The sequence below is a fragment of the Chiloscyllium plagiosum genome, unplaced genomic scaffold (genome assembly GCF_037043375.1).
Source record: "Chiloscyllium plagiosum isolate Xiang-an unplaced genomic scaffold, Cpla_swu_hap1 HiC_scaffold_6, whole genome shotgun sequence".
Classification (NCBI taxonomy): domain Eukaryota; kingdom Metazoa; phylum Chordata; class Chondrichthyes; order Orectolobiformes; family Hemiscylliidae; genus Chiloscyllium; species Chiloscyllium plagiosum.
This window is the reverse complement of record NW_028270144.1, coordinates 71339161-71361579: the sequence shown is the minus strand read 5'-3', so window position 1 is coordinate 71361579 and position 22419 is coordinate 71339161. Positions and strand designations below refer to the sequence as shown.

The window sequence follows — 22419 nt, the reverse complement described above, 5'->3', positions numbered from 1 at the left end:
AAAAGCATGGAACATAAAATACAGACAAAACAAAAATGGCATCTTTGTTTCCTTTATCTTTCCCCTCTCATCACACAAGTCACAGTTGCTGCAGCAAATTGTCTCCATATACGTGGAACAGTATGTGATGTTCTTGTATAAGTGGTGACTACTCATAGAGTCATAGAGATGTACAGCATGGAAACAGACCTTTCGGTCCAGCCCATCCATGCCGACCAGATATCCCAACCCAATCTAGTCCCACCTGCCAGCATCCGGCCCATATCCCTCCAAACCCTTCCTAATCATATACCAATCCAAATGCCTCTTTGTCTATTCACCCTATCCATATGCCTCATAATTTTGTAAACCTTTATAAGGTCACCCCTCAGCCTCCGATGCTCCAGGGAAAACAGCCTCAGCCTGTTCAGCCTCTCCCTATAGCTCAAATCCTCCAACCCTGGCAACATCCTTGTAAATCTTTTCTGAACCCTTTCAAGTTTCACAACATCTTTCTGATAGGAAGGAGACCAGAACTGCACGCAATATTCCAACAATGGCCTAACCAATGTCCTGTACAGCCACAACATAACCTTCCAACTCCTGTACTCAATACTCTGACCAATAAAGGAAAGCATACCAAACGCCTTCTTCACTATCCTATCTACCTGTGACTCCACTTTCAAGGAGCTATGAACCTGCACTCCAAGGTCTCTTTGTTCAGCAACTCCCTAGGACCTTACCATTTGCAGGGCTCAATTGTGCTGTGTTTTTAATAGTTTTTAAAAAAATTCTTGTTGTGAAAATTTGCAGGACACAAGTTTGCTGTGTTTTCGAACAGGTTTTTTAAAATTTCTTGTTGTGAACGCAAGTTTCTGACACTGTCATATTCAACTACAATGTTAACTCTAATACTGGTAAAAGTGTGAACTGTTTGTACAAGGTATTTTCAGAGAAATGGTTAAATAAATTATGCTGTTCATTATTCTTTTAAAGGGGGTACTAACAATCAAATTCACTCTCATCTGCTGTGCCATGCAGCTTGCTATAGTTTAAATTATTTTATTTAAACTCAGCATGGAATATTTTGCAAACTTCATGGACCAATATTGATTATTCCATAAAATCAAAATATGCAGACACTGGAAATTTGAAATATGGTAGTCTGGTGGAATCAGTGACTAAAAAGAATGAGAAAGTTTGGCAGCCTCTGTGGAAAGAAAGTGTTCCAGGTGATCAATGTGTATTTCCACCATTTATTGTTTTTTAAAAATTTTCAGTACTTGCAGCAATCTGTACTAGAGTCTCTGATGGGAATCTGTTTCTGAGTAAAGGTTGCTTCATTGTATCTCATTTAATAATGACCTAAATTCACCATGGAGCCGATGATTCAAATGTTCTCCTACCGCCACGATGTCCTCTCCTGCGCAGTCGTGGCAGAAACTAGTAAATGGAGCTGGGATTCATCCCTCAAAGTGGGTAAATCAACCAATATCAGTCTGGCATGCTTTATCAGTTAAATTGCACATAACAATTCCAAAGGTATCATTTTTGTAAAGAAATATACTTTACAAAAATGTATTTTGGATTAAAGATTTGCATAAATGTGAAATAAAGTAAATTAAACATCTGGATGAGCATATAAAATGCCAGGGCAAAGTATGCCATGCACCAAGTGCAGGCAAATGGGATTGGTGCGATTTGGTGTTTGTGGGTTGGCATAAACATGGCGGGCCGAAAGGCCTGCCTCTCAGCTCTATCAACTCAATCAAATCACATCCCGTAATGGCTGGATTGTAACAAAAATTACATATACTTCTGACTTTACTCTTCTCTCCCCGAAAAGTCTGTAGCTTATTTTTTCCCCCTGATGACAGCACCATTTCAATGAACAGAGTCAAAACCCACAGCATTTTGAACCGATGAATCATATTTGAGGAGCGTAATCGAGAAAAAGACAGAGGTGCAGTTCCTGGGCTCTCCGGAGGGTTTGGTTTCTCTTTAAATTTCGGTGAGAGGGAAGAGAGCAGATGCTGTCGCAACCAGGTAGTGGCAGCTCACAGGGAGCTGCAGACTCCCATTGACGTCAGGCTCTTTAAAGACAGGTCAGAACAACAGGGCAGTGTCGAGAGATGGAGTGAGTAAAGGAAAGATAGACAGACAGACAGAGAGAGAGAGAGAGAGAGCGAGGGGACGGAGTGAGTGTAAAGAAGAGAGAGGGGGACGGAGTGAGTGTGTAAAGGAGAGAGAGGACGGAGTGAGTGTGTAAAGGAGAGAGAGAGGACGGAGTGAGTGTGTAAAGGAGAGAGCGAGGGGACGGAGTGAGTGTGTAAAGGAGAGAGAGGACGGAGTGAGTGTACAAAGGAGAGAGAGGGGACGGAGTGGGTGTGTAAAGGGGGAGAGAGGGGGATGGAATGAGTGTGTAAAGGGGGATGGAATGAGTGTGTAAAGGAGAGAGAGAGAGAGAGAGGGGGACGGAGTGAGTGTATAAAGGAGAAAGAGGGGGACGGAGTGTGTGTGTAAAGGAGAGAGAGACGGAGTGAGTGTGTAAAGGGGAGAGGGGAGTAGGAGAGTGGGTGCAGTCCGGGGAGGCACTGACGGCCTGAGCATGTGGGCTGGTGCTGTCCCTGTTTAAACAGATTGACACTGAGCCAGGAGCAGCCTTGCCCGAGGACACGGTTTGAAGAGCGGACTGTCGCTGCCGGAATCTGGGACCGAGACGGAGACCGAGACGGTGTGTCAGAGCCTCCCCGGTACACACACACACACACCCGAGTGAGAGTGACTGCTCGGGCCGGGACCAGAGTTCCGGGGCCTCGCACAGTCGCCCGGGAAGTGGAGCAGCTAGTCCCCGTTGGGCAGGGGGCAGTGATCGCGGGGACGATGAGGCTGTGGGCTCCGGGCCTGTGTTTACCGCCGCTCCTGATCTTCCTGCTGCCGGTGTCGGCCCGCAGCGCCGAGTGGTACACGGCGTTCGTCAGCACCGCCTACCTGGACCCCATCAGCAACATGACCGTGTCCGGGAGCAGCGAGAGCGGCAGGTACTGGGGAGGAGGGGGGGCAGGTACTGGGGGGGGGGGGGGGGGGTCAGGTACTGGGGAGGAGGGGGGGCAGGTACTGGGGGGGGGGGGGGGGTCAGGTACTGGGGAGGAGGGGGGGCAGGTACTGGGGGGGGGGGGGGTCAGGTACTGGGGAGGGGTCATGTACAGGGGAGGAGGAGGGGAGTCAGGTACTGGGGGGGTCATGTACTGGAGAGGAGGAGGGGAGTCACGTACTGGGGGGGGGTCATGTACTGGAGAGGAGGGGGGTCAGGTACTGGGGGGGGTCATGTACTGGAGAGGAGGGGGGTCAGGTACTGGGGGGGGTCATGTACTGGAGAGGAGGGGGGTCAGGTACTGGGGGGGTCATGTACTGGAGAGGAGGGGGGTCAGGTACTGGGGGGGGTCATGTACTGGAGAGGAGGGGGGTCAGGTACTGGGGGGGGTCATGTACTGGAGAGGAGGGGGGTCAGGTACTGGGGGGGGTCATGTACTGGAGAGGAGGGGGGTCATGTACTGGAGAGGAGGGGGGTCAGGTACTGGGGGGGGGTCATGTACTGGAGAGGAGGGGGGTCAGGTACTGGGGGGGGGTCATGTACTGGAGAGGAGGGGGGTCAGGTACTGGGGGGGGGGTCATGTACTGGAGAGGAGGGGGGTCAGGTACTGGGGGGGGGTCATGTACTGGAGAGGAGGGGGGTCAGGTACTGGGGGGGGGTCATGTACTGGAGAGGAGGGGGGTCAGGTACTGGGGGGGGGTCATGTACTGGAGAGGAGGGGGGTCAGGTACTGGGGGGGGGGTCATGTACTGGAGAGGAGGGGGGTCAGGTACTGGGGGGGGGTCATGTACTGGAGAGGAGGGGGGTCAGGTACTGGGGGGGGGGTCATGTACTGGAGAGGAGGGGGGTCAGGTACTGGGGGGGGGTCATGTACTGGGGAGGAGGGGTGTCAGGTACTGGGGGGGTCATGTACTGGGGAGGTGGGGGGTCAGGTACTCGGGGGTGGAGGAAGGGGGGGGTCAGGTACTCGGGGGAGAAGGGAGGTGGGGTCAGGTACTGGAGGAAGGAGGAAGGGGGGGTCAGGAACTTGGGGGGGGGGGGAGGAGGAAGGGGGGGTCAGGAACTTGGGGGGGGGGGGGGGTCAGGAACTTGGGGGGGGGGGAGGAGGAAGGGGGGGTCAGGTACTTGGGGGGGGGGGGAGGAAGGGGGGGTCAGGTACTTGGGGGGGGGGGAGGAAGGGGGGGTCAGGTACTGAGGGAGGAGGAAGGGGGGGTCAGGTACTGAGGGAGGAGGAAGGGGGGGTCAGGTACTGAGGGAGGAGGAGGAAGGGGGGGGTCAGGTACTGAGGGAGGAGGAGGAAGGGGGGGGTCAGGTACTGGGGAGGAGGAGGAAGGGGGGGTCAGGTACTGGGGAGGAGGAGGAAGGGGGGTCAGGTACTGGGGGGGAGAAGGGAGGGGGTGTCAGGTATTGGGGGAAGGAGGAAGGGGGGGTCAGGTACTGTGGAGGAGGAGGAAGGGGGGTCAGGTACTGGGGGGGAGAAGGGAGGGGGTGTCAGGTACTGGGGGAAGGAGGAAGGGGAGTCAGGTACTCGGGGGGGGGGGGGGGGGGAGGAGGAGGAAGGGGGAGTCAGGTACTGGGGGAGGAGGAGGAAGGGGGAGTCAGGTACTGGGGGGGAGAAGGGAGGGGGGTCAGGTACTGGGGGGGAGAAGGGAGGGGGGTCAGGTACTGGGGGGGAGAAGGGAGGGGGGTCAGGTACTGGGGGGGAGAAGGGAGGGGGTGGAGGGACGGGGGCGTCGGGTACAGGGGGGGCGGAGGGACGGGAGGGGGGGTCAGGTACGGGGGGGCGGAGGGACGGGAGGGGGTGTCAGGTACTGGGGGGGAGGAGGGAGGGTGGTCAGGTACTGGGGGGTCATGTACTGTGGGGGGAGAAGGGAGTGGGGGGTCATGTACTGTGGGGGGAGAAGGGAGTGGGGGGTCATGTACTGTGGGGGGAGAAGGGAGTGGGGGGTCAGGTACTGTGGGGTTAGAAGGGAGTGGGGGGTCAGGTACTGTGGGGGGAGAAGGGAGTGGGGGGTCATGTACTGTGGGGGGAGAAGGGAGTGGGGGGTCATGTACTGTGGGGGGAGAAGGGAGTGGGGGGTCAGGTACTGTGGGGGGAGAAGGGAGTGGGGGGTCAGGTACTGTGGGGGGAGAAGGGAGTGGGGGGTCAGGTACTGTGGGGGAGAAGGGAGTGGGGGGTCAGGTACTGTGGGGGGAGAAGGGAGTGGGGGGTCAGGTACTGTGGGGGGAGAAGGGAGTGGGGGGTCAGGTACTGTGGGGGGAGAAGGGAGTGGGGGGTCAGGTACTGTGGGGTTAGAAGGGAGTGGGGGGTCAGGTACTGTGGGGTTAGAAGGGAGTGGGGGGTCAGGTACTGTGGGGTTAGAAGGGAGTGGGGGGTCAGGTACTGTGGGGGGAGAAGGGAGTGGGGGGTCAGGTACTGTGGGGGGAGAAGTGACTGGGGGGTCAGGTACTGGGGGGTCAGGTACTGGGGGGTCAGGTACTGTGGGGGGAGGAGGGAGTGGGGGGTCAGGTACTGGGGGGGTCAGGTACTGTGGGGGGAGAAGGGAGTGGGGGGTCAGGTACTGGGGGGAGAAGGGAGGGGGGGTCAGGTACTGTGGGGGGAGAAGGGAGGGGGGGTCAGGTACTGTGGGGGGAGAAGTGAGTGGGGGGTCAGGTACTGGGGGGTCAGGTACTGGGGGGTCAGGTACTGTGGGGGGAGGAGGGAGTGGGGGGTCAGGTACTGGGGGGGTCAGGTACTGGGGGGGGAGAAGGGAGGGGGGGGTCAGGTACTGGGGGGGGTCAGGTACTGGGGGGGGAGAAGGGAGGGGGGGGTCAGGTACTGTGGGGGGAGAAGGGAGGGGGGGTCAGGTACTGTGGGGGGAGAAGGGAGGGGGGGTCAGGTACTGGGGGGGGTCAGGTACTGGGGGGGGAGAAGGGAGGGGGGGGTCAGGTACTGTGGGGGGAGAAGGGAGGGGGGGGTCAGGTACTGTGGGGGGAGAAGGGAGGGGGGGGTCAGGTACTGTGGGGGGAGAAGGGGGGGGGTCAGGTACTGTGGGGGGAGAAGGGGGGGGTCAGGTACTGTGGGGGGAGAAGGGGGGGGGTCAGGTACTGGGGGGGAGAAGGGAGGGGGGGGTCAGGTACTGGGGGGGGAGAAGGGAGGGGGGGGTCAGGTACTGTGGGGGGAGAAGGGAGGGGGGGTCAGGTACTGTGGGGGGAGAAGGGAGGGGGGGTCAGGTACTGTGGGGGGAGAAGGGAGGGGGGGGTCAGGTACTGTGGGGGGAGAAGGGAGGGGGGGGTCAGGTACTGTGGGGGGAGAAGGGGGGGGGTCAGGTACTGTGGGGGGAGAAGGGGGGGGGTCAGGTACTGTGGGGGGAGAAGGGGGGGGTCAGGTACTGTGGGGGGAGAAGGGGGGGGTCAGGTACTGGGGGGGGAGAAGGGAGGGGGGGGTCAGGTACTGTGGGGGGAGAAGGGAGGTGGGGGGAGAAGGGAGGGGGGGGACAGGTACTGTGGGGGGAGAAGGGAGGGGGGGTCAGGTACTGTGGGGGGAGAAGGGGGGGGTCAGGTACTGTGGGGGGAGAAGGGGGGGGTCAGGTACTGTGGGGGGAGAAGGGGGGGGGTCAGGTACTGGGGGGGAGAAGGGAGGGGGGGGTCAGGTACTGGGGGGGGTCAGGTACTGGGGGGGGAGAAGGGAGGGGGGGGTCAGGTACTGGGGGGGAGAAGGGTGGGGGGGGTCAGGTACTGGGGGGGGTCAGGTACTGGGGGGGGAGAAGGGAGGGGGGGGTCAGGTACTGGGGGGGAGAAGGGTGGGGGGGGTCAGGTACTGGGGGGGGTCAGGTACTGGGGGGGGAGAAGGGAGGGGGGGGTCAGGTACTGGGGGGGGTCAGGTACTGGGGGGGGAGAAGGGAGGGGGGGGTCAGGTACTGGGGGGGAGAAGGGTGGGGGGGGTCAGGTACTGGGGGGGAGAAGGGAGGGGGGGGTCAGGTACTGGGGGGGAGAAGGGAGGGGGGGGTCAGGTACTGGGGGGGAGAAGGGAGGGGGGGGTCAGGTACTGGGGGGGAGAAGGGAGGGGGGGGTCAGGTACTGGGGGGGAGAAGGGAGGGGGGGGTCAGGTACTGGGGGGGAGAAGGGAGGGGGGGGTCAGGTACTGGGGGGGAGAAGGGAGGGGGGGGTCAGGTACTGGGGGGGAGAAGGGAGGGGGGGGTCAGGTACTGGGGGGGAGAAGGGAGGGGGGGGTCAGGTAGTGGGGGGGAGAAGGGAGGGGGGGGTCAGGTAGTGGGGGGGAGAAGGGAGGGGGGGGTCAGGTAGTGGGGGGGAGAAGGGAGGGGGGGTCAGGTAGTGGGGGGGAGAAGGGAGGGGGGGTCAGGTAGTGGGGGGGAGAAGGGAGGGGGGGTCAGGTAGTGGGGGGGAGAAGGGAGGGGGGGTCAGGTAGTGGGGGGGAGAAGGGAGGGGGGGTCAGGTAGTGGGGGGGAGAAGGGAGGGGGGGTCAGGTAGTGGGGGGGAGAAGGGAGGGGGGGTCAGGTAGTGGGGGGGGAGAAGGGAGGGGGGGTCAGGTAGTGGGGGGGAGAAGGGAGGGGGGGTCAGGTAGTGGGGGGGAGAAGGGAGGGGGGGTCAGGTAGTGGGGGGGAGAAGGGAGGGGGGGTCAGGTAGTGGGGGGGAGAAGGGAGGGGGGGTCAGGTAGTGGGGGGGAGAAGGGAGGGGGGGTCAGGTAGTGGGGGGGAGAAGGGAGGGGGGGTCAGGTAGTGGGGGGGAGAAGGGAGGGGGGGTCAGGTAGTGGGGGGGAGAAGGGAGGGGGGGTCAGGTAGTGGGGGGGAGAAGGGAGGGGGGGTCAGGTAGTGGGGGGGAGAAGGGAGGGGGGGTCAGGTAGTGGGGGGGAGAAGGGAGGGGGGGTCAGGTAGTGGGGGGGAGAAGGGAGGGGGGGTCAGGTACGGGGGGGTGGAGGGACGGGGGGGCTCAGGTACAGGGGGCTCAGGTACAGGGCGGCTCAGGTACAGGGGGGGTGGAGGGACGGGGGGGCTCAGGTACAGGGCGGCTCAGGTACAGGGGGGGTGGAGGGACGGGGGGGTCAGGTACAGGGGGGGTGGAGGGACGGGGGGTCAGGTACAGGGGGGGTGGAGGGACGGGGGGTCAGGTACTGGGGGGTGGAGGGATGGGGGGGTCAGGTACTGGGGGTCAGGTGCTGCGGGGGTGGCGGGAGGGGAGGTCAGGTACTGGGGGGAGGAGGGGGGGTCAGGTACTGGGGGGAGAAGGGAGGGGGGGGTCAGGTACTGGGGAGAGAAGGGAGGGGGGGTCAGGTACTGGGGGGAGAAGGGAGCGGGGGTCAGGTACTGGGGGGAGAAGGGAGCGGGGGTCAGGTACTGGGGGAGAAGGGAGCGGGGGTCAGGTACTGGGGGGTGGAGAGAGGGGGATTCAGGTACTGGGGGGGGTGGAGGGACGGGGGGTGTCAGGTACTGGGGGGGGTGGAGGGACGGGGGGTGTCAGGTACTGGGGGGGGTGGAGGGACAGGGGGTGTCAGGTACAGAGGGGGCTCAGGTACAGGGGGGGTGAAGGGACGGGGGGGGGCTCAGGTACAGGGGGGGTGGAGGGACGGGGGGGCTCAGGTACAGGGGTCTCAGGTACAGGGGGTGTGGAGGGACGGGGGGGCTCAGGTACAGGGGTCTCAGGTACAGGGGGGCTCAGGTACAGGGGGGGTGGAGGGACGGGGGTGCTCAGGTACAGGGGGGGTGGAGGGACGGGGGGGCTCAGGTACAGGGGGGGTGGAGGGACGAGGGGGCTCAGGTACAGGGGGGGTGGAGGGACGAGGGTGCTCAGGTACAGGGGGGGGTGGAGGGACGGGGGGGCTCAGGTACAGGGGGGGTGGAGGGACGGGGGGGGGGTCAGGTACAGGGGGGGTGGAGGGACGGGGGGGTCAGGTACAAGGGGGGGTGGAGGGACGGGGGGGGTCATGTACAAGGGGGGGTGGAGGGACGGGGGGGTCAGGTACAAGGGTGGAGGGAGGGGGGGGTCAGGTACAAGGGGGGTGGAGGGACGGGGGGGGTCAGGTACAAGGGGGGTGGAGGGACGGGGGGGGTCAGGTACAAGGGGGGGGTCAGGTACAAGGGGGGGGTCAGGTACAGGGGGGGAGTCAGGGACGGGGGGGTCAGGTACAGGGGGGTCAGGTACAGGGGGTCAGGTACAGAGGGGTGGAGGGAGGTGCGGGTCAGGTACTGGAGGGGAGGAGGGAGGGGCGGGTCAGGTACTGGGGGGGAGGAGGGAGGGCGGTCAGGTACTGGGGGGAGGAGGGGGGGTCAGGTACTGGGGGGTCAGGGACTGTGGGGGGGAGAAGGGAGTGGGGGGTCAGGTACTGTGGAGGGAGAAGGGAGGGGGGTCAGGTACTGGGGGGGAGAAGGGAGGGGGGGTCAGGTACTGGGGGGGAGAAGGGAGGGGGGGTCAGGTACTGGGGGGGAGAAGGGAGGGGGGGTCAGGTACTGGGGGGGAGAAGGGAGGAGGGGTCAGGTACTGGGAGGGAGAAGGGAGGGGGGGTCAGGTACTGGGGGGGAGAAGGGAGGGGGGGTCAGGTACTGGGGGGGAGAAGGGAGGGGGGTCAGGTACTGGGGGGGGAGAAGGGAGGGGGGGTCAGGTACTGGGGGGGGAGAAGGGAGGGGGGGTCAGGTACTGGGGGGGGAGAAGGGAGGGGGGGTCAGGTAGTGGGGGGGAGAAGGGAGAGGGGGGTCAGGTACTGGGGGGAGAAGGGAGGGGGGGTCAGGTACTGGGGGGAGAAGGGAGGGGGGGTCAGGTACTGGGGGGAGAAGGGAGGGGGGGTCAGGTACTGGGGGGAGAAGGGAGTGGGGGTCAGGTACTGGGGGGAGAAGGGAGTGGGGGTCAGGTACTGGGGGGAGAAGGGAGCGGGGGTCAGGTACTGGGGGGTGGAGAGAGGGGGATTCAGGTACTGGTGGGGGTGGAGGGACGGGTGGTGTCAGGTACTGGGGGGGGTGGAGGGACAGGGGGTGTCAGGTACAGAGGGGGCTCAGGTACAGGGGGGGGTGAAGGGACGGGGGGGGCTCAGGTACAGGGGGGCTCAGGTACAGGGGGGGTGGAGGGACGGGGGAGCTCAGGTACAGGGGTCTCAGGTACAGGGGGGGTGGAGGGACGGGGGGGCTCAGGTACAGGGGTCTCAGGTACAGGGGGGGTGGAGGGACGGGGGGGCTCAGGTACAGGGGGGGTGGAGGGACAGGGGGGCTCAGGTACAGGGGGGGTGGAGGGACGGGGGGGCTCAGGTACAGGGGGGGTGGAGGGACGGGGGGGCTCAGGTACAGGGGGGGTGGAGGGACGGGGGGGCTCAGGTACAGGGGGGGTGGAGGGACGGGGGGCTCAGGTACAGGGGGGGTGGAGGGACGAGGGGGCTCAGGTACAGGGGGGGTGGAGGGACGAGGGGGCTCAGGTACAGGGGGGGGTGGAGGGACGGGGGGGCTCAGGTACAGGGGGGGTGGAGGGACGGGGGGGTCAGGTACAGGGAGGGTGGAGGGACGGGGGGGGGTCAGGTACATGGGGGGTGGAGGGACGGGGAGTTCAGGTACTGGGGGGTGGAGGGACGGGGGGGTCAGGTACTGGGGGGGTGGAGGGAGGGGAGGTCAGGTACTGGGGGGAATAGAGGGGGTCAGGTACTGGGGGGGTCAGGTACACTGGGGGGAGAAGGGAGGGGGGTCAGGTACAGGGGGGGAGAAGAGGGGGGTCAGGTAAGGGGGGGAGAAGGGAGAGGCATCAGGTTCGGGGGGGGAGAAGGGAGGGGGGTCAGGTACGGGGGTGGTGGAGGGACGGGGGGTCAGGTACAGGGGGGTGAAGGGACAGGGGTGTCAGGTACAGGGGGGTGGAGGGACGGGGGTGTCAGGTACAGGGGGGTTGGAGGGACGGGGGTGTCAGGTACAGGGGGGGTGGAGGGACGAGGGGGCTCAGGTACAGGGGGGGTGGAGGGACGGGGGGTCAGGTACAGGGGGGTGGAGGGACGGGGGGTCAGGTACAGGGGGGTTGGAGGGACGGGGGGGTCAGGTACAGGGGGGGTGGAGGGACGGGGGGGTTAGGTACGGGGGGGTGGAGGGACGGGGGGGGTTAGGTACAGGGGGGTTGGAGGGACGGGGGGGTTAGGTACAGGGGGGGTGGAGGGACGGGGGGGGTTAGGTACAGGGGGGTTGGAGGGACGGGGGTGTCAGGTACAGGGGGGGTGGAGGGACGGGTGGGTCAGGTACAGGGAGGGTGGAGGGACGGGGGGGTCAGGTACAGGGAGGGTGGAGGGACGGGGGGGTCAGGTACAGGGAGGGTGGAGGGACGGGGGGGTCAGGTACATGGGGGGTGGAGGGACGGGGAGTTCAGGTACTGGGGGGTGGAGGGACGGGGGGTTCAGGTACTGGGGGGGGTGGAGGGAGGGCAGGTCAGGTACTGGGGGGAGGAGGGGGGGTCAGGTACTGGTGGGGTCAGGTACACTGGGGGGAGAAGGGAGGGGGGTCAGGTACAGGGGGGGGGAGAAGAGTGGGGTCAGGTAAGGGGGGGAGAAGGGAGAGGCATCAGGTTCGGGGGGGGAGAAGGGAGGGGGGTCAGGTACGGGGGTGGTGGAGGGACGGGGGGTCAGGTACGGGGGGCTGGAGGGACGAGGGGTCAGGTACAGGGGGGATGGGGGGTGGTCAGGTACTTGGGGGGGGTGGAGGGACGGGGGGTCAGGTACAGGGGGGGTGGAGGGACGGGGGGGTCAGGTACGGGGGGCTGGAGGGACGGGGGGGGTCAGGTACAGGGGGGATGGAGGGGGGGGGTCAGGTACTTGGGGGGGGTGGAGGATCGTGGGGGTCAGGTACAGGGGGCGTGGAGGGACGGGGGGTCAGGTACGGGGGGGTGGAGTGCCGGGGTGTCAGGTACAGGGGGGATGGAGGGACGGCGGGGTCAGGTACAGGGAGAGTGGAGGGACGGGGGGGGTCAGGTACAGGGAGAGTGGAGGGACGGGGGGGTCAGGTACAGGGAGGGTGGAGGGATGTGGGGTCAGGTACAGGGGGGTGGAGGGATGTGGGGTCAGGTACAGGGGGGTGGAGGGATGTGGGGTCAGGTACAGGGGGGTGGAGGGACGGGGAGTTCAGGTACTGGGGGGTGGAGGGACGGGGGGGTCAGGTACTGGGGGGGTGGAGGGAGGGGAGGTCAGGTACTGGGGGGAGGAGGGGGGGTCAGGTACTGAGGGGGGAGAAGGGAGGGGGGTCAGGTACATGGGTGGAGAAGAGGGGGGTCAGGTAAGGGGGAGGAGATGGGAGAGGCATCAGGTTCGTGGGGGGAGAAGGGAGGGGGGTCAGGTACGGGGGGCTGGAGGGACGGGGGGTCAGGTACAGGGGGGACGGGGGGAGGGTCAGGTACTTGGTGGGGTGGAGGGACGGGGGGCTCAGGTACAGGGGGGGTGGAGGGACGGGGGGGCTCAGGTACAGGGGGGGGTGGAGGGACGGGGGGCTCAGGTACAGGGGGGGTGGAGGGACGAGGGGGCTCAGGTACAGGGGGGGTGGAGGGACGAGGGGGCTCAGGTACAGGGGGGGTGGAGGGACGAGGGGGCTCAGGTACAGGGGGGGGTGGAGGGACGGGGGGGCTCAGGTACAGGGGGGGTGGAGGGACGGGGGGGTCAGGTACAGGGAGGGTGGAGGGACGGGGGGGGGTCAGGTACATGGGGGGTGGAGGGACGGGGAGTTCAGGTACTGGGGGGTGGAGGGACGGGGGGGTCAGGTACTGGGGGCGTGGAGGGAGGGGAGGTCAGGTACTGGGGGGAATAGAGGGGGTCAGGTACTGGGGGGGTCAGGTACACTGGGGGGAGAAGGGAGGGGGGTCAGGTACAGGGGGGGAGAAGAGGGGGGTCAGGTAAGGGGGGGAGAAGGGAGAGGCATCAGGTTCGGGGGGGGAGAAGGGAGGGGGGTCAGGTACGGGGGTGGTGGAGGGACGGGGGGTCAGGTACAGGGGGGTGAAGGGACAGGGGTGTCAGGTACAGGGGGGTGGAGGGACGGGGGTGTCAGGTACAGGGGGGTTGGAGGGACGGGGGTGTCAGGTACAGGGGGGTTGGAGGGACGAGGGGGCTCAGGTACAGGGTGGGTGGAGGGACGGGGGGTCAGGTACAGGGGGGTGGAGGGACGGGGGGTCAGGTACAGGGGGGTTGGAGGGACGGGGGGGTCAGGTACAGGGGGGGTGGAGGGACGGGGGGGTTAGGTACAGGGGGGGTGGAGGGACGGGGGGGGTTAGGTACAGGGGGGTTGGAGGGACGGGGGTGTCAGGTACAGGGGGGGTGGAGGGACGGGTGGGTCAGGTACAGGGAGGGTGGAGGGACGGGGGGGTCAGGTACAGGGAGGGTGGAGGGACGGGGGGGTCAGGTACAGGGAGGGTGGAGGGACGGGGGGGTCAGGTACATGGGGGGTGGAGGGACGGGGAGTTCAGGTACTGGGGGGTGGAGGGACGGGGGGTTCAGGTACTGGGGGGGGTGGAGGGAGGGCAGGTCAGGTACTGGGGGGAGGAGGGGGGGTCAGGTACTGGTGGGGTCAGGTACACTGGGGGGAGAAGGGAGGGGGGTCAGGTACAGGGGGGGGAGAAGAGTGGGGTCAGGTAAGGGGGGGAGAAGGGAGAGGCATCAGGTTCGGGGGGGAGAAGGGAGGGGGGTCAGGTACGGGGGTGGTGGAGGGACGGGGGGTCAGGTACGGGGGGCTGGAGGGACGAGGGGTCAGGTACAGGGGGGATGGGGGGTGGTCAGGTACTTGGGGGGGGTGGAGGGACGGGGGGTCAGGTACAGGGGGGGTGGAGGGACGGGGGGGTCAGGTACGGGGGGCTGGAGGGACGGGGGGGTCAGGTACAGGGGGGATGGAGGGGGGGGGGGGTCAGGTACTTGGGGGGGGTGGAGGATCGTGGGGGTCAGGTACAGGGGGCGTGGAGGGACGGGGGGTCAGGTACGGGGGGGTGGAGTGCCGGGGTGTCAGGTACAGGGGGGGTGGAGGGACGGCGGGGTCAGGTACAGGGGGGGTGGAGGGACGGGGGGGGTCAGGTACAGGGAGAGTGGAGGGACGGGGGGGTCAGGTACAGGGAGGGTGGAGGGATGTGGGGTCAGGTACAGGGGGGTGGAGGGATGTGGGGTCAGGTACAGGGGGGTGGAGGGATGTGGGGTCAGGTACAGGGGGGTGGAGGGACGGGGAGTTCAGGTACTGGGGGGTGGAGGGACGGGGGGGTCAGGTACTGGGGGGGTGGAGGGAGGGGAGGTCAGGTACTGGGGGGAGGAGGGGGGGTCAGGTACTGAGGGGGGAGAAGGGAGGGGGGTCAGGTACATGGGTGGAGAAGAGGGGGGTCAGGTAAGGGGGAGGAGATGGGAGAGGCATCAGGTTCGTGGGGGGAGAAGGGAGGGGGGTCAGGTACGGGGGGCTGGAGGGACGGGGGGTCAGGTACAGGGGGGACGGGGGGAGGGTCAGGTACTTGGTGGGGTGGAGGGACGGGGGGCTCAGGTACAGGGGGGGTGGAGGGACGGAGGGGGTCAGGTACAGGGGGGGTGGAGGGCCGGGGGGGGTCAGGTACAGGGGGGGTGGAGGGCCGGGGGGGGTCAGGTACAGGGGGGGTGGAGGGCCGGGGGGGGTCAGGTACAGGGGGGGTGGAGGGACGGGGGGGTCAGGTACAGGGGGGGTGGAGGGACGGGGGGGTCAGGTACAGGGGGGGTGGAGGGACGGGGGGGTCAGGTACAGGGGGGGTCAGGTACAGGGGGGGTGGAGGGACGGGGGGGTCAGGTACAGGGGGGGTCAGGTACAGGGGGGGTCAGGTACAGGGGGGGTGGAGGGACGGGGGGGTCAGGTACAGGGGGGGTGGAGGGACGGGGGGGTCAGGTACAGGGGGGGTGGAGGGACGGGGGGGGTCAGGTACAGGGAGGGTGGAGGGACGGGGGGGGTCAGGTACAGGGAGGGTGGAGGGACGGGGGGGGTCAGGTACAGTGAGGGTGGAGGGACGTGGGGTCAGGTACAGGGGTGGTGGAGGGACGGGGGGGTCAGGTACTGGGGGTGGAGGGAGGGGGGGTCAGGTACTGGGGGGAGGAGGGGGGTTCAGTTACTGGGGGGGGTCAGGTACTGTGGGGGGAGAAGGGAGGGGGGTCAGGTACAGGGGGGAGGGGGTCAGGTAAGGGGCGGGAGAAGGGAGAGGCATCAGGTTCGGTGGGGAGAAGGGAGGGGGGTCAGGTACAGGGGTGGTGGAGGGACAGGGGGTCAGGTACGGGGGGCTGGAGGGACGGGGGGGTCAGGTACAGGGAGGGTGGAGGGACGTGGGGTCAGGTACAGGGGGAGTGGAGGGACGGGGAGTTCAGGTACTGGGGGGTGGAGGGACGGGGAGTTCAGGTACTGGGGGGTGGAGGGACGGGGGGGTCAGGTACTGGGGGGTGGAGGGACGGGGGTGTCAGGTACTGGGGGGGTGGAGGGAGGGGAGGTCAGGTACTGGGGGGCGGAGGGGGGTTCAGGTACTGAGGTGGGTCAGGTACAGGGGGGGAGAAGAGAGGGGGTCAGGTAAGGGGGGGGAGAAGGGAGAGGCATCAGGTTCAGGGGGGAGAAGGGAGGGGGGTCAGGTACAAGGGTGGTGGAGGGACAGGGGGTCAGGTACGGGGGGCTGGAGGGACGGGGGGTCAGGTACTGGGGGGGTGGAGGGAGTGTGGTGGTCAGGTACTGGGGGGGTGGAGGGAGTGTGGTGGTCAGGTACTGGTGGGGTGGAGGGAGTGGGGGGTCAGGTACTGGGGGGAGGAGGGAGGGGGGGTCAGGTACTGGGGGGTGGAGGGAGGGGGTCAGGTACAGGGGGGGGACAAGGGGGGGAGAAGGGAGGGGGGTCAGGTACAGGGGGGGGGGGGGAGAAGGGAGGGGGGTCAGGTACAGGGGGGGGGGGAGAAGGGAGGGGGGTCAGGTACAGGGGGGGAGAAGGGAGGGGGGTCAGGTACAGGGGGGGTGGAGGGAGGGGAGGTCAGGTACTGGGGGGCGGAGGGGGGTTCAGGTACTGAGGTGGGTCAGGTACAGGGGGGGAGAAGAGAGGGGGTCAGGTAAGGGGGGGGAGAAGGGAGAGGCATCAGGTACAGGGGGGGAGAAGGGAGAGGCATCAGGTACAGGGGGGGAGAAGGGAGAGGCATCAGGTACAGGGGGGGAGAAGGGAGAGGCATCAGGTACAGGGGGGGAGAAGGGAGGGGGGTCAGGTACAGGGGGGGAGAAGGGAGGGGGGTCAGGTACAGGGGGGGGAGAAGGGAGGGGGGTCAGGTACAGGGGGGGGAGAAGGGAGGGGGGTCAGGTACAGGGGGGGGAGAAGGGAGGGGGGGTCAGGTACAGGGGGGGGAGAAGGGAGGGGGGGTCAGGTACAGGGGGGGGAGAAGGGAGGGGGGGTCAGGTACAGGGGGTGGGAGAAGGGAGGGGGGGTCAGGTACAGGGGGGGAGAAGGGAGGGGGGTCAGGTACAGGGGGGGGAGAAGGGAGGGGGGTCAGGTACAGGGGGGGGAGAAGGGAGGGGGGTCAGGTACAAGGGGGGGGAGAAGGGAGGGGGGTCAGGTACAAGGGGGGGGAGAAGGGAGGGGGGTCAGGTACAAGGGGGGGGAGAAGGGAGGGGGGTCAGGTACAGGGGGGGGTGAATGGAGGGGAGTCAGGTACAGGGGGGGGAGAAGGGAGGGGGGAGAAGGGAGGGGGGTCAGGTACAGGGGGGGGAGAAGGGAGGGGGGTCAGGTACAAGGGGGGGGAGAAGGGAGGGGGGGTCAGGTACAAGGGGGGGGAGAAGGGAGGGGGGTCAGGTACAAGGGGGGGGAGAAGGGAGGGGGGTCAGGTACAGGGGGGGGTGAATGGAGGGGAGTCAGGTACAGGGGGGGGAGAAGGGAGGGGGGAGAAGGGAGGGGGGTCAGGTACAGGGGGGGGAGAAGGGAGGGGGGTCAGGTACAGGGGGGGGAGAAGGGAGGGGCGTCAGGTACAGGGGGGGGGGAGAAGGGAGGGGGGTCAGGTACAGGGGGGGGAGAAGGGAGGGGCGTCAGGTACAGGGGGGGGAGAAGGGAGGGGGGGTCAGGTACAGGGGGGGGAGAAGGGAGGGGGGGTCAGGTACAGGGGGGGGGAGAAGGGAGGGGGGGTCAGGTACAGGGGGGGAGAAGGGAGGGGGGTCAGGTACAGGGGGGGGAGAAGGGAGGGGGGTCAGGTACAGGGGGGGGAGAAGGGAGGGGGGTCAGGTACAAGGGGGGGGAGAAGGGAGGGGGGTCAGGTACAAGGGGGGGGAGAAGGGAGGGGGGTCAGGTACAGGGGGGGGTGAATGGAGGGGAGTCAGGTACAGGGGGGGGAGAAGGGAGGGGGGAGAAGGGAGGGGGGTCAGGTACAGGGGGGGGAGAAGGGAGGGGGGTCAGGTACAAGGGGGGGGAGAAGGGAGGGGGGGTCAGGTACAAGGGGGGGGAGAAGGGAGGGGGGTCAGGTACAGGGGGGGGAGAAGGGAGGGGGGTCAGGTACTGTGGGGGGAGAAGGGAGGGGGGTCAGGTACAAGGGGGGGGAGAAGGGAGGGGGGTCAGGTACAAGGGGGGGGAGAAGGGAGGGGGGTCAGGTACAGGGGGGGGTGAATGGAGGGGAGTCAGGTACAGGGGGGGGAGAAGGGAGGGGGGAGAAGGGAGGGGGGTCAGGTACAGGGGGGGGAGAAGGGAGGGGGGTCAGGTACAGGGGGGGGAGAAGGGAGGGGCGTCAGGTACAGGGGGGGGGGAGAAGGGAGGGGGGTCAGGTACAGGGGGGGGAGAAGGGAGGGGCGTCAGGTACAGGGGGGGGGAGAAGGGAGGGCGGTCAGGTACAGGGGGGGGATAAGGGGGGGGAGAAGGGAGGGGGGTCAGGTACCGGGGGGGAGAAGGGAGGGGGGTCAGGTACAGGGGGGGGAGAAGGGAGGGGGGTCAGGTACAGGGGGGGAGAAGGGTGGGGGGTCAGGTACAGGGGGGGGAGAAGGGAGGGGGGTCAGGTACAGGGGGGGGAGAAGGGAGGGGGGTCAGGTACAGGGGGGGGAGAAGGGAGGGGGGTCAGGTACAGGGGGGGGAGAAGGGAGGGGGGTCAGGTACAGGGGGGGGAGAAGGGAGGGGGGTCAGGTACAGGGGGGGGAGAAGGGAGGGGGGTCAGGTACAGGGGGGGGAGAAGGGAGGGGGGTCAGGTACAGGGGGGGGAGAAGGGAGGGGGGTCAGGTACAGGGGGGGGAGAAGGGAGGGGGGTCAGGTACAGGGGGGGGAGAAGGGAGGGGGGTCAGGTACAGGGGGGGGAGAAGGGAAGGGGGTCAGGTACAGGGGGGGAGAAGGGAGGGGGGTCAGGTACAGGGGGGGGAGAAGGGAGGGGGGTCAGGTACAGGGGGGGGAGAAGGGAGGGGGGTCAGGTACAGGGGGGGGAGAAGGGAGGGGGGTCAGGTACAGGGGGGGGAGAAGGGAGGGGGGTCAGGTACATGGGGGGGGGAGAAGGGAGGGGGGTCAGGTACAGGGGGGGAGAAGGGAGGGGGGTCAGGTACAGGGGGGGGGAGAAGGGGGGGGAGAAGGGAGGGGGGTCAGGTACAGGGGGGGGAGAAGGGAGGGGGGTCAGGTACGGGGGGGAGAAGGGAGGGGGGTCAGGTACGGGGGGGGGTGAAGGGAGGGGGGTCAGGTACAGGGGGGGGAGAAGGGAGGGGGGTCAGGTACAGGGGGGGGAGAAGGGAGGGGGGTCAGGTACAGGGGGGGAGAAGGGAGGGGGGTCAGGTACAGGGGGGGGGAGAAGGGGGGGGAGAAGGGAGGGGGGTCAGGTACAGGGGGGGGAGAAGGGAGGGGGGTCAGGTACAGGGGGGGGAGAAGGGAGGGGGGTCAGGTACGGGGGGGGAGAAGGGAGGGGGGTCAGGTACGGGGGGGGAGAAGGGAGGGGGGTCAGGTACGGGGGGGGAGAAGGGAGGGGGGTCAGGTACAGGGGGGGGAGAAGGGAGGGGGGTCAGGTACAGGGGGGGGAGAAGGGAGGGGGGTCAGGTACGGGGGGGAGAAGGGAGGGGGGTCAGGTACGGGGGGGGGTGAAGGGAGGGGGGTCAGGTACAGGGGGGGGAGAAGGGAGGGGGGTCAGGTACAGGGGGGGGAGAAGGGAGGGGGGTCAGGTACAGGGGGGGAGAAGGGAGGGGGGTCAGGTACAGGGGGGGGGGAGAAGGGGGGGGAGAAGGGAGGGGGGTCAGGTACAGGGGGGGGAGAAGGGAGGGGGGTCAGGTACAGGGGGGGGAGAAGGGAGGGGGGTCAGGTACAGGGGGGGGAGAAGGGAGGGGGGTCAGGTACGGGGGGGGAGAAGGGGGGGGGGAGAAGGGAGGGGGGTCAGGTACGGGGGGGGAGAAGGGAGGGGGGTCAGGTACGGGGGGGGGAGAAGGGAGGGGGGTCAGGTACAGGGGGGGGAGAAGGGAGGGGGGTCAGGTACAGGGGGGGAGAAGGGAGGGGGGTCAGGTACAGGGGGGGGGGAGAAGGGGGGGGAGAAGGGGGGGGAGAAGGGAGGGGGGTCAGGTACAGGGGGGGGAGAAGGGAGGGGGGTCAGGTACAGGGGGGGGAGAAGGGAGGGGGGTCAGGTACAGGGGGGGGAGAAGGGAGGGGGGTCAGGTACAGGGGGGGAGGAGAAGGGGGGGGAGAAGGGAGGGGGGTCAGGTACAGGGGGGGGAGAAGGGAGGGGGGTCAGGTACAGGGGGGGGAGAAGGGAGGGGGGTCAGGTACAGGGGGGGGAGAAGGGAGGGGGGTCAGGTACAGGGGGGGGAGAAGGGAGGGGGGTCAGGTACAGGGGGGGGAGAAGGGAGGGGGGTCAGGTACATGGGGGGGGGAGAAGGGAGGGGGGTCAGGTACAGGGGGGGAGAAGGGAGGGGGGTCAGGTACAGGGGGGGGGAGAAGGGGGGGGAGAAGGGAGGGGGGTCAGGTACAGGGGGGGGAGAAGGGAGGGGGGTCAGGTACGGGGGGGGGGAGAAGGGAGGGGGGTCAGGTACGGGGGGGGGGTGAAGGGAGGGGGGTCAGGTACGGGGGGGGGTGAAGGGAGGGGGGTCAGGTACAGGGGGGGGGGTGAAGGGAGGGGGGTCAGGTACGGGGGGGGAGAAGGGAGGGGGGTCAGGTACAGGGGGGGGTGAAGGGAGGGGGGTCAGGTACAGGGGGGGGAGAAGGGAGGGGGGTCAGGTACAGGGGGGGAGAAGGGAGGGGGGTCAGGTACAGGGGGGGGGGTGAAGGGAGGGGGGTCAGGTACAGGGGGGGGAGAAGGGAGGGGGGTCAGGTACAGGGGGGGAGAAGGGAGGGGGGTCAGGTACAGGGGGGGGGGAGAAGGGGGGGGAGAAGGGAGGGGGGTCAGGTACAGGGGGGGGAGAAGGGAGGGGGGTCAGGTACAGGGGGGGGAGAAGGGAGGGGGGTCAGGTACGGGGGGGGGGAGAAGGGGGGGGGGAGAAGGGAGGGGGGTCAGGTACGGGGGGGGGAGAAGGGAGGGGGGTCAGGTACGGGGGGGGGAGAAGGGAGGGGGGTCAGGTACAGGGGGGGGAGAAGGGAGGGGGGTCAGGTACAGGGGGGGAGAAGGGAGGGGGGTCAGGTACAGGGGGGGGGAGAAGGGGGGGGAGAAGGGAGGGGGGTCAGGTACAGGGGGGGGAGAAGGGAGGGGGGTCAGGTACAGGGGGGGGAGAAGGGAGGGGGGTCAGGTACAGGGGGGGAGGAGAAGGGGGGGGAGAAGGGAGGGGGGTCAGGTACAGGGGGGGGAGAAGGGAGGGGGGTCAGGTACAGGGGGGGGAGAAGGGAGGGGGGTCAGGTACAGGGGGGGGGAGAAGGGAGGGGGGTCAGGTACGGGGGGGGGGAGAAGGGAGGGGGGTCAGGTACGGGGGGGGGAGAAGGGAGGGGGGAGAAGGGAGGGGGGTCAGGTACAGAGGGGGGAGAAGGGAGGGGGGTCAGGTACAGGGGGGGAGAAGGGAGAGGGGGAGAAGGGGGGGGAGAAGGGAGGGGGGTCAGGTACAGGGGGGGGGAGAAGGGGGGGAGAAGGGAGGGGGGTCAGGTACAGGGGGGGGGGAGAAGGGAGGGGGGTCAGTTACAGGGGGGGGAGAAGGGAGGTGGGTCAGGTACAAGGGGGGGGAGAAGGGAGGTGGGTCAGGTACAAGGGGGGGGAGAAGGGAGGGGGGTCAGGTACAAGGGGGGGGAGAAGGGAGGGGGGTCAGGTACAAGGGGGGGGAGAAGGGAGGGAGGTTAGGTACAGGGGGGGGAGAAGGGAGGGGGGTCAGGTACAGGGGGGGAGAAGGGAGAGGGGGAGAAGGGGGGGGAGAAGGGAGGGGGGTCAGGTACAGGGGGGGGGGGAGAAGGGGGGGAGAAGGGAGGGGGGTCAGGTACGGGGGGGGGAGAAGGGAGGGGGGTCAGTTACAGGGGGGGGGAGAAGGGAGGTGGGTCAGGTACAAGGGGGGGGAGAAGGGAGGGGGGTCAGGTACAAGGGGGGGAGAAGGGAGGGGGGTCAGGTACAAGGGGGGGGAGAAGGGAGGGGGGTCAGGTAGAAGGGGGGGGAGAAGGGAGGGAGGTCAGGTACAGCGGGGGGAGAAAGGAGGGGGGTCAGGTACAGGGGGGGGAGAAGGGAGGGGGGTCAGGTACAGGGGGGGGAGAAGGGAGGGGGGTCAGGTACAGGGGGGGGAGAAGGGAGGGGGGTCAGGTACGGGGGGGGAGAAGGGAGGGGGGTCAGGTACGGGGGGGGAGAAGGGAGGGGGGTCAGGTACAGGGGGGGGAGAAGGGAGGGGGGTCAGGTACAGGGGGGGGGAGAAGGGAGGGGGGTCAGGTACAGGGGGGGGAGAAGGGAGGGGGGCAGGTACAGGGGGGGGGAGAAGGGAGGGGGGAGAAGGGAGGGGGGTCAGGTACAGGGGGGGGAGAAGGGAGGGGGGTCAGGTACAGGGGGGGAGAAGGGAGAGGGGGAGAAGGGGGGGGAGAAGGGAGGGGGGTCAGGTACAGGGGGGGGGAGAAGGGGGGGAGAAGGGAGGGGGGTCAGGTACAGGGGGGGGAGAAGGGAGGGGGGTCAGGTACAGGGGGGGGGAGAAGGGAGGGGGGTCAGTTACAGGGGGGGGGGAGAAGGGAGGGGGGTCAGGTACAGGGGGGGGAGAAGGGAGGGGGGTCAGGTACAGGGGGGGGAGAAGGGAGGGGGGTCAGGTACAGGGGGGGGAGAAGGGGGGGGGGTCAGGTACATGGGGGGGGAGAAGGGAGGGGGGTCAGGTACAGGGGGGGAGAAGGGAGGGGGGTCAGGTACAGGGGGGGGGGAGAAGGGGGGGGAGAAGGGAGGGGGGTCAGGTACAGGGGGGGAGAAGGGAGGGGGGTCAGGTACAGGGGGGGGAGAAGGGAGGGGGGTCAGGTACGGGGGGGGGAGAAGGGAGGGGGGTCAGGTACAGGGGGGGGGTGAAGGGAGGGGGGTCAGGTACAGG

The 22419-nt window shown here is 67.1% G+C and overlaps 1 protein-coding gene across 1 annotated transcript in view; it reads left to right on the top strand.

Annotated features, from left to right (window-relative positions):
* The first annotated feature begins 2513 nt into the window (after window positions 1-2513).
* The window catches only part of LOC122551053 (E3 ubiquitin-protein ligase RNF149-like), a 73202-nt gene continuing 53296 nt past the window's right edge, over window positions 2514-22419 (top strand). The window contains exon 1 of the mRNA XM_087988111.1: window positions 2514-3020. Within this exon, the coding sequence (XP_087844237.1) occupies window positions 2863-3020 (158 nt within the window). The 5' untranslated portion in view covers window positions 2514-2862. The remainder of the gene's footprint in view (window positions 3021-22419) is intronic.